General features: G+C 40.2%; 1 protein-coding gene across 1 annotated transcript; it reads left to right on the top strand.

Annotated features, from left to right (window-relative positions):
• The first annotated feature begins 110 nt into the window (after positions 1-110).
• UQCR-C1 (Ubiquinol-cytochrome c reductase core protein 1) lies at positions 111-17,010 on the top strand. Its single transcript, XM_068349909.1, has 9 exons — positions 111-266; positions 3,492-3,713; positions 10,548-10,724; positions 10,881-11,032; positions 12,375-12,559; positions 13,506-13,681; positions 14,212-14,319; positions 14,554-14,757; positions 16,632-17,010. Exons 1-9 carry the CDS (start codon positions 198-200, stop codon positions 16,770-16,772), a joined length of 1,434 nt encoding a protein of 477 aa, XP_068206010.1. The 5' UTR covers positions 111-197; the 3' UTR covers positions 16,773-17,010.
• Positions 17,011-17,037: the final 27 nt, after the last annotated feature.

Below are 17,037 nucleotides of genomic sequence, written 5' to 3'. Positions count from 1 at the left end.
AAAACCAATTTACCCAAAGGTATGATGAAATCCAGACCTAGATATAATCTAATGAATTATTACATAGTTAAAATAGAACAAATAAACCTCAGGATAAGACAGAACTTATATCAGAATTGTAGACATTATCACGGTACACTGAGCTAGTGTGTGAGCCTCAACCAGCTGCTGGTCTATGCAATCACTACTGGTGAAAAATGTCTCGATTTCTTCGACCGGCTGGAGCTTTGCTCAAAAATTATTCCAACAAGACCATCGTGCTCAAGGTAATTATGATAAGGAGTTACTGTTTGTTACATCATGCCAGTTAAATGTAAGCAAAGAGCTTAAATTTCTACATTAAAGCTTCCATAACCTACATTATCGTCACCGTTTCAACTCATTACGACGTCAGCCTGTTTTCCTACGTATTTTATCAAAATAGGTTTTTTTTATGTAAACCAGTAGCTACTATCAAGGTATATTAATCCTTCAGAATGTTTACTTTAAAGTAGAAGGTCCAAAATTAGTTTACTAATGTTTTACGCAAGTCTTCTGTATTCTACGGTAATCCAGACGGCAAGTTACCGTAGTTGATGTTCAGTACTTAGGTAATTTATCGGGAGCCATTTAGGTAAATATGCTCAACTAACCAATGAAAACCTTGCTACAATTACAGTTTCAACCAACTGGATTTCTGAATTATAAATATATCTTCCTTAGTGTGTTTCGAATGAATACACTATCTCTTGGAAATTAGGTTTAGAGGTTCAGGACCCTTATTTGGTTCTACAGTAGGAAATTGTGATTTTTGGGTGGGGGTCTATTTATAGAACTAGTAAAGGACTCTTTGTCTATCCGCAGCGAGTTTGTTCAGCGTGCCTAAAAATGGACACCTAACTAATCTATACTTTCCCCTCCTAACCTAACCTACGGGCCGTGTCCTTACCTAATGGGAGCTAATGCCCTCCTGCAACCCCCCCTTACACTGCCATATTCTTTGTCAGTCATCCAGTCATCATCACACATACAGGTGGCTGCTATCCTACATATATCCCCTAAAAGAATACGGGAATCTGTCTAGCCCTAACCACACTCGTTTACCCTTACGTAGGGGCCAGAAACTCCTTATTTACCCAGTGCCCATTGTTGGCCCTTTCCCTTCCCTAACCTTACTTATGACATCGTAAAATACCAAAACCAAGAATAAGTTGCGTAATTTGGTTATCCACCGCACTTACTTTATATTGAATCTAAAGTTGCAGCTTTAATGGCAAAATGTCTTAACACTTGTGCAACCAGTGATTCACCAAGAAAATAGATTTATCCACAGTCAAGGGTCAGACAGACGCCCTAGCATTGTCACAGACAGATTTCTTCCCTCGTAAGGAAAACTCCTTTATGAATGACGATATTATGGTTTTGCTTAGAAATAAACTACAAGTTCTTGAAGTAATTTCTATTTTTATTGCCATACAAACATGTCATTTATTTATATTTCCTGCCTCATCCACCCCACAAGTCTTAACCTTTACCAACTCGTGGGGATTGAGCTGCAGCCGCCTACCCAGTGCAAGTGGGAACAGAGGGCAACCATACAATGTTGCCAGATCCACAGGGCTTCATAAATTTTGGTTGTAGCAAAACAGCAGTAGAGTGTACAGGTATACCCATATAAATGACTCTGGGTCGTATTAGCAGGGAAAAATACAAATTAAATTAAAAATGGCGTATGTGTATGATAGCGGCCACCTGTATTTGTGATGATGGCCGGCTAAAAATACGGCAGAATAAGGCGGTCGCAGGGACATTAAACACCCCCCCCCCCCCATTAGACTTGTAGGGTAGGTGGGGAAGTTTAAGATAAGTGGTGTGCTTGTGTAGATGTTTTGCCGAAAAAGTCTTACGAACAACTAGAAAATATTAAGAAAATTCCCATTTTCTATGGACGTGGGAGGAACTGGCTTCTGATATACAAAGGCTCCAAAAATTTTGTATATCTAGGAAAAATACAAATGACTTTAAAAATGTGTAATTTTTTTCCCCCCCACCTTAAATCCCTGGTTTAGCACTGGGGTCCCTCAAAATTGTTTTTGAAGTTGGTTAAGGAAATACAAAAACCACTGGTTTGCATCAGCAATAATGGCCAAAAGGACATATGCATCAGCAATAATGGACAAAAGGGCATATGCATCAGCAATAATGGTCAAAAGGGCATATGCATCAGCAATAATGGTCAAAAGGGCAAATGCATTAGCAATAATGGTCAAAAGGGTGTTAAACAAGATACTACTACTATAATCTTCTGCCCTAAGGCATGTCTTTTCATGGATTAGTCGCTCTCTATAATTCTCTATTCATGGCTACCTCTTTTATCTCTTGTTACTTTCTTGCCCTCTTCAGGTCACCTAGTATTAACTCCTTTTTCCTTCCTTTCGGTGTTTGTCCCTCAAATTTACCTTCTATAATGTCCTTGAGTAACCCATCTCTTAAAATGTCATATCCCATTTTTCTGTCTTCTCTTTACTGTTGTAATTAGGGTTCTCTCTTCTCCAACTTCATTTAATAGGTAGTAGGTTGGCCAGGGCACCAGCCACCCATTGAGATACTACCGCTAGAGAGTTATGGGGTCTTTTGACTGGCCAGACAGTACTACATTGGATCCTCCTCTCTGGTTACGGTTCATTTTCCCTTTGCCTACATACACACTGAATAGTCTGGCATATTCTTTACATATTCTCCTCTATCCTCATACACCTGACAACACAGATTACCAAACAATTCTTCATCACCCAAGGGGTTACTGCACTGTAATTGTTCAGTGCCACTTTCCTCTTGGTAAGGGTAGAAGAGACTCTTTAGCTATGGTAAGCAGCTCTTCTAGGAGAAGGACACTCCAAAATCAAACCACTGTTCTCTAGTCTTGGGTAGTGCCATAGCCTCTGTACCATGGCCTTTCACTGTCTTGGGTTAGAGTTCTCTTGCTTGAGGGTACACTCGAGCACACTCTCCTATCTTATTTCTCTTCCTCTTGTTTTGTTAAAGTTTTTATAGTTTATATAGGAGATATTTATTGTTGTTACTCTTCTTAGAATATTTTATTTTCCTTTTTTCCTTTCCCCACTGAGCTATTTTCCCTGTTGGAGCCCCTGGGCTTATAGCATACTGCTTTTCCAACTAGGGTTGTAGCTTAGTAAGTAATAATAATAATAATAATAATAATTTGTCTTGTGGTCTCTCCAACTTATTTTCAGCATCCGCCTCCATATCCACATTTCAAATGCAAATATTTCTTGTCTGGTGCTTTTATAGTCCATATTTCAGAACCTTACAATGTTACACTCCATATGAAACTTTTTACAAATCTTTTCTCAAGTTCCTTTAACAGTGTGAGAAGTTGTGGTTCACATATTTGTCGCTAAATTAAAGTAGTATCATATAATTACCCCACATGGTTGAATATTCTTGGTGGTAAGTTGGAAATTTTGTAATGAGTTTTGAAAAAATTCCAGCCTGCTAGATGGTATGGAACTGCTGCTCCAGCCACATATGAGCAGACCCTCTTGAATGTCCCTCCAACACGTGTAACTGTTTTGGACAATGGCATGAGGGTAGCGACAGAGGATGCCGGGTCACCAACAGCCACAGTTGGATTGTGGATCGATACTGGATCACGCTTTGAGACGGATGCTAACAATGGAGTGGCGCATTTTCTTGAACACATGGCATTTAAGGTATGTTTTTATGGTATAGTACAGTAATGTTTTGTACTCATCTGTGCTTTAGTAGATCTCATAATTTTCAATATTAAACTTACCCGATAATCATGTAGCTGTCAACTCCGTTGCCCGACAGAATTCTATGGAGGGATACGCCAGCTATCACAATACTAGAAGGGGGTGTACTTACCAGCGCCACCTGTGGCCAGGTACTCAAGTACTTCTTGTTGACACCTCCTCAATTATTCCTCTGTCGTGCTTCCGGCAAGACGTTCTGGGATACGCTTATGTTCTTGGAGTATTTTCACGACTTTGGTGAAGTATTTCTCTTTGATTTCGGCTGTCGGTTTACTGGAAACTTCTATTTTAGCTTAGTTAGCTTTTGGAATTAATTTGATTAATTTTGGTGACGAAGAGAGTATGAACTCTCGTTCACCTTTCAATGGCCGACCCTTCCCTTAGACGGAAGTGTTGGTGTCTAAGAGAGTATAGACTCTCTTTCTTAATTTTGCTTAACAAAAGTTATAGATTTATTTTATATCTCTCCGCCTCTTATAGGCCTCTTCGATTAACTTCCTTTTATTATAAACTTATTAAAATTAATTTTTATATTTGTTTATATTCGACCTTCCTAATAGTAGGCGGTCTTTTCTTGGTACCGAAGTTAATTATCGTGAGTCCGTCATTTCGGTTTTACCTGTTAACATATTATGCTATTTTAATGTCTTTGAAAGAATTTCTTTGATAGTCTCGTACTTTTTCAAAGTTGAACTAACGTTTTGTTTGTCTCGGCAGTTGTTGACGTTCAGAACGTTTCAACTTGCACTCTATCGTTACGATAGAGAAAGAATGTTCACGGTTTCACATTGCAGTAAGAGTAACCGTGTCTAGCGTTTTGTTCATTCTTTCTTAACTTAATGGTTTTGATCCTAATAAGGAACTTTTGGGAAATATTTCAGTTTTTTCCTTTAACAATAATATGTTTTAACGATATATATGATTGGGCTCTTCTCTCAGGTTCTAAGTCAAGAGAGAGAGAGAGAGAGATAGAGACGGAGGGAGAAAGAGGATAAACGTTTCCCTCAAGCCTGCCAGGCGTACGAGTAACGTCGTTATCGTTTTGCTCTTATCCCTAGTCTCTTTAGGGGAAGAAACTAAACGTTTCTAGAATGATCTAGTGTTTAGTCTCTTTCCAGCCACTGAATTTTCTTTCATTAGATTTTTCTGTTACATTGTAATTCTGTTTTCGCAATTACTAACTTTTGAGAAGGATAGAATTGCGTGTTTCAGGTACAAACCACTTAAAGTTTCGAGTTCAGTGAAATAAGTGCAAACAGAAATCAAAGTGATAAGTGATTGATGTCAGTGTTATGCGTGAGGGTACTTTTGTGCGCGCCAGTCGTCCTCCCAGTCCGGGACCTCTTGCAAGCTCCCAAGCCCAGGGGAGAAGCAATGTCGAAGGGCAAAAGGGTTCGGCAGGCCTTGATCGGCGCACAGAAGTATCCTCGGTGGTTGTGGGCGTGTCTTACCGAGACCGTCACTCCCACCCGCAGACGATTGAGCCCTTATTTTGCTCGTCTGCAGAAGAGATTTAGAGGAGAAAATAAGGCAGAGTAACGCTGGTCTCAGGTCTCTAGACCTCTTAAACGTAAAGTCCAGACCTATGCCAGACGTACGAAGTAAAGTTCAACAACCCGGATGCAGTCATTGGGTTAGCTCTGACTCTCCTCAGTCATCATTTTGTCGGGCTGAGAGTGCGCCTACACTCCCCCCCGCCTATGCTCGCTCCGCCTGATCGCAGTACCACCTGCCAGGCGTACGATGTTGTGGACTCTACTACAGTCCATGCAGCACAGCTTTCGGACCTGATGCGTGAGTGTCGTGCTGAGAGTGTTGCACCTCCTCCTCCTCCTGCACCGGTGGTGCACCAACCGCCTGCACCCGTTCAGCCTGTGCTGCACCCGCCTGCACCGGTGGTGCACCAACTGGCTGCACCCGTTCAGCCTGTGCTGCACCCGCCTGCACTCGCTGCACCCAGTCGCAGCACCATCTGCCAGGCGTACGATGTTGTGGACTCTACTACAGTCCATGCAAGCACAGCTTTCGGACCTGTTGCGTGAGTATCGGGCTGAGAGTGTTGCACCTCCACCTGCACCCTTTCAGCCTGTGCTCAACCCGCCTGCACTCGCTGCACCCAGTCGCAGCACCATCTGCCAGGCGTACGATGTTGTGGACTCTACTACAGTCCATGCAAGCACAGCTTTCGGACCTGTTGCGTGAATGTCGGGCTGAGAGTGTTGCACCTCCACCTGCACCCGTTCAGCCTGTGCTCAACCCGCCTGCACTCGCTGCACCCAGTCGCAGCACCTTCTGCCAGGCGTACGATGTTGAACCTCTTTCTGTGTTCGCTGTTCCCAGTGTTGTTCAGCCTCAGCCTTCTTTAAGGCAACCTTCGGTTTGGGATCAGGAGGATTACTCCACTCTTCCTCCTCCTCCCCTGGCTGCTCCACCGGTGGTGCAACTCTCGGTGGAAGTACAACCTCTTCCACCTGTGAGTCAGTCTCCTCAGCTGCTGCACCGAGCTCAACCCGTGCACCCTGTTCCTGCACCTCAGACACCTCTGCTTGCGGGAACTTTACCTTGTTCTGCGCAACCTCGGTCTCTTCACGCTCCACTCATTCCACAGGAACAGGAACTTTCTGCACCTTCCACTGTTGTTGTTCCAGCTCGTTCTGACTGCTGTTCAGCATACCTTACCTCCATTTTCAAACCATGGCAAAAATATGAATCATGAGTTATGAATGTAAGGTAAACATTATGTTGATTTTTAAACCCCATGCAAGCATGCATAAAGCACTCTAGCACTGGTCATGGAATTTCTAAGAATGTTAAACGCCATGCACACGCTCTGCTTTCCTTACAGCAGGCTCTGCTTACTACATGCTCAGCATTCAGCATGCTCTGCATTCAGCATGCTCTGCATACAACATGCTCTGCATACAGCATGCTCTGCATTCAGCATGCTCTGCATACAACATGCTCTGCATACAGCATACTCTGCATTCATCATGCTCTGCATACCTTACCGCATGCTTCTCAACATATCTTGGGTTGTTGCCAACTCACTAGACTGTCAAGCAGTTTCATAACGTTGCCTTCTAGTCTGCTGCTTTTACACCAGTGAACCCTCACTCAGAGAACTTAGCTTTTCTAGGATAAGGTCCCTGTAGATGAGAAAGTTCTTTTCTCCCTCCTTCTGATATTCCCTTGAGGACTCTGTCATTTGGAGGGAGCCTTTAGCTGCATAACCTCTTATGGACTTTTATTTAAGCATTACATGCTTACAGGGAAGGTAATGGTTCCACTTCAGCCGCTAATCCCGTCTGTTACCACACCTGCTCCCATAGACCTTGAGCTGTGTTGCATGACATGCAGTCCAAGCTTAGTCCTTGTTAGAGGATTTTTTGTTTACGGAGTCAATGTGTCACGGGGAAGACGTTCAACAACCAACAGAAGGGACTTGTTGTGACGCAGTGCGGCAACCTCAGCAACCCGTTAAGGAGTTGTCTGTACGACCCAGATAGTCTAGACAGATTCGGGTTGTCACTGTACTTCCTCGCTTGCCCATGATTGACAGTTTACAGACTGTGCAGCAGTATCATGATCTTGTGTCCGGCTCCGTCAGACGACTGGCTTTTAAGAGCTCCCACAAGTCGTCGCTGTCTGGAGATTTTCAAATGGACTATGGATCTGACCAAGGAACTGGGCCTCCTGGTCAATTTTGAGGAGTCTCAGCTCGTTCCATCCCAGACCATTGTTTCCTTGGGTATGGATCTTCAGAGTCGAGCTTTTCGGACTTGTCCGTCGGCCCCAAGGATCTTCCAAGCCCTAGAATGCATCCAGAGCATGCTGAGAAGGAACCGATGCTTAGTCAGGCAGGGGATGAGTCTAACAGGGACACTTTCATCGCTGGCCCTGTTCATCGAGTTAGGGAGACTCCACCTCCGCCCCCTTCAGTATCATCTAGCTACTCACTGGATAAAGGACTTGACGCTAGAGACGGGCTCAGTTCCTGTTTCCGAAGAGATGAGGTCTACTCTAACGTGGTGGAAGAACAGCATTCTTCTCAAGGAAGGTCTACCTTTGGCTGTTCAGACCCCCGACCACCGTCTCTTCTCGGACGCATCGGACACGGGCTGGGGTGCGACACTGGACGGACAGGAATGCTCGGGAACATGGAATCAGGAGCAAAGGACACTTCACATCTATTGCAAGGAGTTGTTGGCAGTTCATCTGGCCTTGATAAACTTCAAGTCCCTCCAGCTTAACAAGGTGGTGGAGGTGAACTCCGACTACACCACAGCCTTGGCTTACATCTCCAAGCAGAGAGGGACTCATTCGAGGAAGTTGTTCAAGTTCGCAAGGGACCTCCTCATTTGGTCAAAGATCGAAAGCTCACGCTGGTAACGAGGCTCATTCAGGGCGATATGAATGTCATGGCAGATCGCCTCAGCCGTAAGGGTCAGGCCTTCCCCACAGAGTGGACCCTTCACAAGAATGTTTGCAGCAGACTTTGGGCCCTGTGGGGTCAGCCAACCATAGTTCTATTCGCTACCTCGATGACCAAGAAGCTCCTCTTGTATTGTTCTCCGATTCCAGACCCAGCAGCAGTTCGCGTGGATGCCTTTCTGCTGGATTGGTCCCATCTCAACCTGTATGCATTCCCGCCGTTCAAGATTGTCAACAGGGTACTTCAGAAGTTCGCCTCTCACAAAGGGACACGGTTGACGTTGGTTGCTCCCCTCTGACCCGCGAGAGAAGGGTTCACCGAGGTACTGCAATGACTGGTCGACGTTCCCAGGACTCTTCCTCCTAGAGTGGACCTTCTGCGTCAACCTCACGTAAAGAAGGTACACCCAAACCTCCACGCTCTTCGTCTGACTGCCTTCAGACTATCGAAAGTCTCTCAAGAACTAGAGACTTTTCGAAGGAGGCAGCCAGAACGATTGCCAGAGCAAGGACGACATCCACTCTCAGAGTCTATCAGTCTTAATGGGAAGTCTTCCGAAGCTGGTGCAAGGCCAATGCAGTTTTCCTCAACCAGTACCACTGTAACCCAGATTGCTGACTTCCTGTTACATCTAAGGAACGTAAAATCCCTATCAGCTCCTACGATCAAGGGTTACAGAAGTATGTTGGCAGCGGTTTTCCGCCACAGAGGCTTGGATCTTTCCTCCAACAAAGATCTACAGGACCTCCTTAGGTCTGTTGAGACCTCAAAGGAACGTCGGTTGTCCACTCCAGGCTGGAATCTAGACGTGGTCCTAAGGTTCCTAATGTCATCAGGATTTGAACCGTTCCAATCAGCCTCTTTTAAGGACCTCACATTAGAAACTCTTTTCCTCGTGTGCTTAGCAACAGGTAAAAGAGTAAGTGAGATCCACGCCTTCAGCAGGAACATAGGTTTCACATCTGAAACGGCTACATGTTCCTTGCGGCTCGGTTTTTTTGGCTAAAACGAGCTTCCTTCCCGTCCTTACCCTAAGTCGTTCGAGATCCCAAGCCTGTCCAACATGGTGGGGAACGAACTAGAGAGAGTACTTTGCCCTGTTAGAGCTCTTAAGTACTATCTAAGAAGGTCAAAACCATTACGAGGACAATCAGAAGCCTTATGGTGTGCTATCAAGAAGCCTTCTCTACCAATGTCTAAGAACTCAGTTTCTTACTACATCAGGCTTCTGATTAGAGAAGCAAATTCTCATCTGAAGGAAGAAGACCTTGCTTTGCTGAAGGTAAGGACACATGAAGTGAGAGCTGTGGCTACTTCAGTGGCCTTCAAACAAAACCGTTCTCTGCAGAGTGTTATGGATGCAACCTATTGGAGAAGCAAGTCAGTGTTCGCATCATTCTATCTCAAAGATGTCCAGTCTCTTTACGAGTACTGCTACACCCTGGGTCCATTCGTAGCAACGAATGCAGTAGTAGGCGAGGGCTCAGCCACTACATTCCCATAATTCCATAACTTTTTAACCTTTCTCTTGAATACTTTTTATGGGTTGTTCGGTCGGCTAAGAAGCCTTCCACATCCTTGTTGATTTGGCGGGTGGTCAATTCTTTCTTGAGAAGCGCCGAGGTTAAAGGTTGTGATGAGGTCCTTTAGTATGGGTTGCAGCCCTGTATACTTTAGCACCTTTGGGTTGATTCAGCCTCCAAGAGGAACGCTGCGCTCAGTAAGGAAGACGAACTTAAAAAAGAGACAGAGTAACGGTTCAATTCGACTTCCTTACCAGGTACTTATTATTTCATTGTTATTTGAGATAACTGTTATATGAAATATGGGATACTTAGCTATCCTTTAATCTTGTACACTGGTTTTCACCCACCCCCCTGGGTGTGAATCAGCTACATGATTATCGGGTAAGTTTAATATTGAAAAATGTTATTTTCATTAGTAAAATAAATTTTTGAATATACTTACCCGATAATCATGATTTAATTGACCCTCCCTTCCTCCCCATAGAGAACCAGTGGGACCGAGGAATAATTGAGGAGGTGTCAACAAGAAGTACTTGAGTACCTGGCCACAGGTGGCGCTGGTAAGTACACCCCCTTCTAGTATTGTGATAGCTGGCGTATCCCTCCATAGAATTCTGTCGGGCAACGGAGTTGACAGCTACATGATTATCGGGTAAGTATATTCAAAAATTTATTTTACTAATGAAAATAACATTTTTATTCAAATTTTTTGCTCTTCATTTGACTATGATAATAGTTTATTAGGCAGTGATTCATAGTTAATGAACTGAATTTATTCTGCTAAACTGTAATTCTTGTGTACTCCATTTTCAGGGAACTTCCAAGAGATCTCAGACTGATCTTGAGTTGGAAGTAGAAAACATGGGTGCTCACCTGAATGCTTATACTTCTCGAGAACAGACAGTTTTTTATGCCAAGTGTTTTGCCGACGATGTTTCCAAGGCTGTCGAGCTCCTCTCGGATATTATTCAGAACAGCAAATTTGGTGAGGTAATTGCCATATGATTACAATATTTGCCTCTGCTAAAGTATCTAGAAGTGCTTGGCAGCTTATTTAATGTTTTTATGGTGATGCTCCTTATATGTTGAATAATAGTTAAGGATTGTAACAATTTTAGTAACATTGTTTAATTACATATCCGATAGGTTGAAATTGAGCGGGAACGTGGAGTTATCTTGCGTGAGATGCAGGAAGTCGAGAGTAATCTCCAGGAAGTAGTCTTTGATCACCTTCATTCTGTAGCATTCCAGGGAACTCCTCTGGGTCGCACAATTCTTGGCCCAACTAAGAATATTAAGTAAGTAATTGAGTGTATGTTATGACGAAAATTCACGGTTAATGTATAAAACTAATTCTCAAAAGACCTTAAAAGCTTATGGCCTTATGGTTTCAGTTTCATTGCAAATTTGTGTTTTAGTTCTTAGCACATTTTGAAACCTATGATTGATTTCATATTATAAACTGGAAGCTCAGCAAGTTATTAGTTAGTAAAGTTTAATATTTTTCCAAATGATAAAAAGTATGTACAGTATAAGTACCTTTTCTGTCAGACATTGTAATTTTTGATAACTACACTCTAAGATATGGGAAGGACTATCATTTCCATCTTTTCATAAGGTATTTTTCCCTCTATAAAAGGTATTATCACTTTCATACATTTAAGATATAACTCAAGTTCCAATCTGGACATCTTTTACATGTGTTTACTTGTTCACCCAATGCTCCATTTTCTTTATTTTAGCATTATTTCACATTGTTAGGTTCATTGAGAACAACCTTTAATGTCAACATTAGTCGATTCCCTAACAACAACCTTCATTGTCAACATTAGTTTGGCTATTGTATCATCTAACAAAACCCACTCAAACATCAAACTACAGTACGAGGCACATTTATTAGCCAGTAGTTTGATCAGGCCACTGAACTTAATTACATAACACTTATTCTGGTAGACACATAGGCTATAATCTATATTGCATTACATAACACTTATTCTGGTAGACACATAGGCTATAATCTATATTGCATAGTCCTCCTGTCTGGGTCTCTCAATATATCTGAGTTTATGTCCATCTGAAGATGGTTGTAGCAAATGACTTCTTTTTGCATAAATTGACCAGTTTTTCCGGAAATTACAAGTGCTTGTGCCATAGTGACATGTCTGGCTTAGTTTTAATAGGTGATTTACAATATTACACGGTAGATTTGAAGCTAATGATATAAAGTTTCGTAAACTAAGGTAAATTTCATTAGAAATATAAAACTAAAACAATCTGTAAACTTATACTTTCATTATGGGGCTGTTTATGAAAATGATGGCTCTGAAACCAATATTGGAATATTTATTTTATGATAGAGGCACTAAAAATGATTGATTCATTAGATTGCTAAGAAATTTCTTAAATCCAGTTTGGCTACTTTTATACTGAAAAACACAAAGCACGTTAGAAATGTTAAAAATCCATCCCCTTGAAGAGATAGCGCAAGGTTGTATGTAAACAGGGTTTGATTTGTCAACTGATGAATGCTTTCTTTTTCGTTAATGGATTAATTGCTGCTTGTGCCAGAAATATTTATGGCCAGTTTCTTCTTTGGCTTAAAAGACTTCCCATAATACAAATTGTTAATTAAAATCTCAGGTCCATCAGCCGCAAAGATCTTGTAGATTACATCGAAACTCATTACAAGGGCCCACGCATTGTCTTAGCTGGTGCTGGTGGTGTAGATCATTCATCACTTGTCAAACTGGCTGAGGAACATTTTAAGGGTCTTGGAGGGGCTTATGCTGGAAATGCCCCTGAAGTGGCTCCATGCCGTTTTACAGGTATGTTATTCCTTGTGCATTTACTGTATAGTTTCTTAGTAATGGGATATTAGGGTAATAAATGATAATTTTGATTTTCATTGAGTGTTCAGGTCTACTTTATGGTAAGCCTTTTTTATGGTACCTGGTTCCAATAGGGAGTTTTAAGCACAAGCTAAACATTTTTGTGCAGAAGTGTAAGATAATCTTCATTTGCATTTAATGATAAAGGCATTTCATCCAGTCATGCATTGTAGAAAGAAATAAAAAACTGCCTAATCAGTTACATTAAAGTAATTTCCTCAAATTCATCCAATATTCTTACATGGTAAAATAACAACCTAATTCTTCAACAAAATTGGGCTCGGAAAAAAATAATGTAAATGTTATAGCACTTCTCTTTGTTATAGAAACCTGATGATAAGAATGAGGAACTAAATTGGCTACCTAAAATCCAACTGTTAAAGTTGTTGTTTTTTTTTTATTTATTTTTTTCATTTATTTTGTTTTGTCACGAGGCTCGTACTTCCCAAAGCTTATCATTAATGCTATTATAAGAAAAATTCAAATATTTATAATGAGATATGCTTTCATACTTCATTAACTCAAAAAATATAATTTATAAGAACTGTAAGGTCCTTGATATTGCTCCGTTGCATTATATTACAAATGATTTAATTTATAGAAATTAATCTTTCAGGTTTACTGAAGTTTTTCCATGGAATTCTTTTAAATATAGTAATTGCACTGAAGTAGATCAGCAATAAATTAGAAATAATGTAATTTATAGAAATTAATCTTTCAGGTTTACTGAAGTTTTTCCATGGATTTTTTTAAATATAGTAATTGCACTGAAGTAGATCAACCTGATCGGACATTTTAAAACTTGAGTGTGTCATGGTATTTTTAGGTTTGTTCTTTTATTATTTTATTATGATGTATAAATGTTTTCCTATTAATATTATAGGCTCTGAAATCCGTGTACGTGATGACAGCATGCCCCTTGCACATATTGCTATAGCAGTTGAGGGAGCAGGATGGGCAGATCCTGATAACATCCCACTTATGATTGCAAACACAATCATTGGTTCTTGGGACAGGTCTCATGGTGGTGGTGCTAACAATGCATCTAACCTTGCCCAGGTATGTACTGTATTTATTTTTCAAATTTCAGTCTTCAGGCATTCAAAGTTTTCTTATAGAGTTCTTGCTTTTAAGCAGAGGGAGAATACTTTTGTTATGGATGAATAAACAGTATAAGCACTGTAATGGAATCATTACAAAATAAAATGTTTGAACTACATTATTATTTTGAATTCTATGTATGTATATGCATTAAAAGATACTTTAAAACTTAACATTTGCTTGTTGAAACTTTTTTCCTTTTTTTATATATATACATTCAAACCCTTTCGTTTGTATTAACCTTATGAGTTAGGGTTGTATGGCTTAGCACAAGGGCTGGGAACCCATTTTAAGAATGGTACCAGAAAGGGAAAAAAAAAAAAGCTGGGAATGATTAAGAGTGCATGAAAGAACTTCATTTATTTCAAGAGTTGAACAGTCACCCGTGAGGATGGTATAGTTGGTGAAAGGTCTTAATGATCTATTTTTGCAATTTAGTGGGATGTATTTTTTTTTCTATAATATAGATATTGTTTCTTGTATTACAGGTTGCAGTTGCTGCAAATCTCTGCCACTCCTTCCAGTCCTTCAATACTTGTTACAAGGACACTGGCCTTTGGGGACTGTATTTTGTATGTGAACCATTGAAAATTGAGGTGAGTCTTGGATATCAAGGGTTTATGATTTTGGCACTTGCTAGCTTGTAAATTACAAATCAAAACCAAATTTAAGCTTATATTACAGTCTTAACTTTTTCTATTAAGAAATACATCATTCTTGGTTTATGAATATGGCAGAAACATGTATTAATACTGTTCAAGTACCTAGTAGTGCAACGGGATGGAGCGTGATTATTTTTCATTCCAAAATAATTTTTTTTTTTCCTTTAGGACTTTGTCTTCAACCTTCAGTCTGAGTGGATGAGGCTTTGCACCAACGTAACAGAATTTGAGGTTGAGCGAGCAAAGAACATATTAAGGACAAACCTTTTGCTCCAGCTTGATGGCACTACCCCAATTTGTGAAGACATTGGACGCCAGATGCTGTGTTACAATAGACGTATTCCCCTCCATGAACTTGATGCCAGAATAGAGGTGAGATAATTGATCATGCCATTTGTTTCAGGGCCATTTGTTTCAGGGTTCAGATATCCAAAGTTTATGTACATATGTACATTTTTTATGTTAGACCTTTTTGTTCAGTCCTAATACCCAAGTTTTTAGAATTACTGTAAATAGCATTCAACTTTTTGTAAGGCTTTGCCACAACTATGTGGATGAGTAACATCGTCCATGTGGTAACCATGTTCAAGCTACTGTGGTTTTCTGTTGCTCTTTTAGTCTCCGACTATACTACATAAAGATATTCTTTTACCTGAATATATCAACCTAAGACTTACCACCCCAAACTAGGTAATTTTTTGGGAAAGACAGGGATCAAAATGTATGTATGTTCCTAATACCCTAGTGAAAACTTTAGTCACCAGAGATCTTGGAAATCCTTACTGTCAGCATTGTTTCCTACCTCCTCGTTGCTGTACTGTAATTTCCAAATTAAAGTCAATTAGTTATGAGGTAGACCTCTGGGCCTACTTTTTTCAGCGGACTTGGTCAAACCTCGGTTGAGGCTTGAATTAAATCAGTGTAAGGCTTGAATTGGGACCCATAGATTGCAAGTCACGAGACATCCCACAAAATGTCCCTTTAACAATGTGTTACTTAATTTCTTTTTCTACCTCTATTCTGTACTACCTCGCATCTCTTCTTATTTGGCTGTCCAAATTTACATTGCAATTATTTTAAACTTTAAGAGCTTGATCTTAGAGAATATGTTGGTTCCTATTTAATGTTTCAACTTAGAAATAAGAAATTTAATGATTAGATAAACTGAAGATGTTGAAGATTGACAATATCTTTTAAAGGAAACTAAGAAAAATAAAATATTTTAAGAACCGTTACAACATTAAAATAAATATTTCCTTTTTAAATATAAAAACTAGCAAAACAAGAGGAAGAGAAATTAGATGGAGTAGTGTGCCCGATTGTACCCTCAAGACAGTGAAAGACCATGGTACAGAGGCTATGGCACTACCCAAGACTAGAGAACAATGGTTTGATTTTGGAGTAGCCACTGAGAAATTTCCGTGCAGTAGTTAACCCCTTGAGTGAAGAAAAATTGTTGGGTAGTCTTAGTGCTGTCAGGTGTGTGAGGACAGAGGAGAATCTGTAAAGAATATGCCGGACTATTCTGTGTATGCGTAGGCAAAAGGAAAAGTGAACCGTAACCAGAGAGAAGGATCCAATGAAGTACTGTCTGGCCAGTCAAAGGACCCCATAAGTATCTCAGTGGGTGGCTGGTGCTGGTGACCAGGTTGATGATGGTGTTTTAATTCCAGCCATGTTTTTGATGATGGTAGATTCATTTTCTTAAATCCCCCTAATAAATATGTCATTAAATACTATTTTTGCCTGGCTTTAACTATCTTGATGGTTGTCATGAAATAGTTTTGTTGTAAGGTACTCAGTTTGTCTTCTGTATATGACCTTTTTTGGGGGTTTTACATAATTACCAAAATATACTCTACCTCAAATCATCCTATTTTCAGAAACTATGAGGTCAGATTAATGGGAGAGCTTTGCATCATAGAAACATTTGTGTGTTTGTTGTTCTGCCAGTAATAGTTTTTTTTTATTGATAATGACTATCTTGTTATTAATTTTTCTTTATTGATGATGATTATTTTAATTTTTTTCCATATTCTTTGATAATCCTTGAAATAATCCTAGAGGGAAAGGAGCTTTAAATCTTTTGTTTCTTTTTTGTGTGTACACTATCAAACAAAGCAATCAATTTTTTTCATATAACGTTCAAGATGAAATAATTCAGGTTTCCTCCAGTACCTCACACTTTTACGAGAAAAGCTTCATTTTGTTACTTATTTACTTAAATATTTACATGTGCTTTGCAGGCTGTGACTGCTGAAGATGTCAGAGACACTTGCTACAGCTACATTTATGACAAGTGTCCAGCTATTGCAGCTGTAGGGCCTTGCGAAGGTCTTCCCGACTACAACCGTATTCGCTCTAGCATGTACTGGCTCAGGGTATAAGAATGTAACTTGTAATGAAAGTGTAAAACAAAGCTAGACTTTTAAGAAATTATAGGCCTATTTGTTATAAGTGTTCTCAATTTTTTTCTATCTAAATCCAAATTACTGTATTTATTTTCATTCCACTTATTCTCAAATGTAAAAGAGCCGAGAAACGTCTTTTTGTATCGTGGCACGGTTTTGTGTACATAGAATGTTGTACATACTTGAAAAATTAATAATAAAGATGTAAAGTATACTTGAAGCTTTTTATTGTTGAGTTATT

Source organism: Palaemon carinicauda, chromosome 26, assembly GCF_036898095.1.
Source record: "Palaemon carinicauda isolate YSFRI2023 chromosome 26, ASM3689809v2, whole genome shotgun sequence".
In the NCBI taxonomy this organism is placed as follows: Eukaryota; Metazoa; Arthropoda; class Malacostraca; order Decapoda; family Palaemonidae; genus Palaemon; species Palaemon carinicauda.
The sequence above is the reverse complement of the archived record's forward strand: the minus strand, read 5'-3'. Positions and strand labels throughout refer to the sequence as shown.

Bases quoted from the DNA above. Each gene is read 5' to 3' on its own strand.
- UQCR-C1 (XM_068349909.1), top strand. From the start codon at position 198: ATGTCTCGATTTCTTCGACCGGCTGGAGCTTTGCTCAAAAATTATTCC. The intron at 10,725-10,880 runs GTAATTGCCATA...CATATCCGATAG, and splicing joins AGAACAGCAAATTTGGTGAG to GTTGAAATTGAGCGGGAACG. The intron at 12,560-13,505 runs GTATGTTATTCC...TTAATATTATAG, and splicing joins GGCTCCATGCCGTTTTACAG to GCTCTGAAATCCGTGTACGT.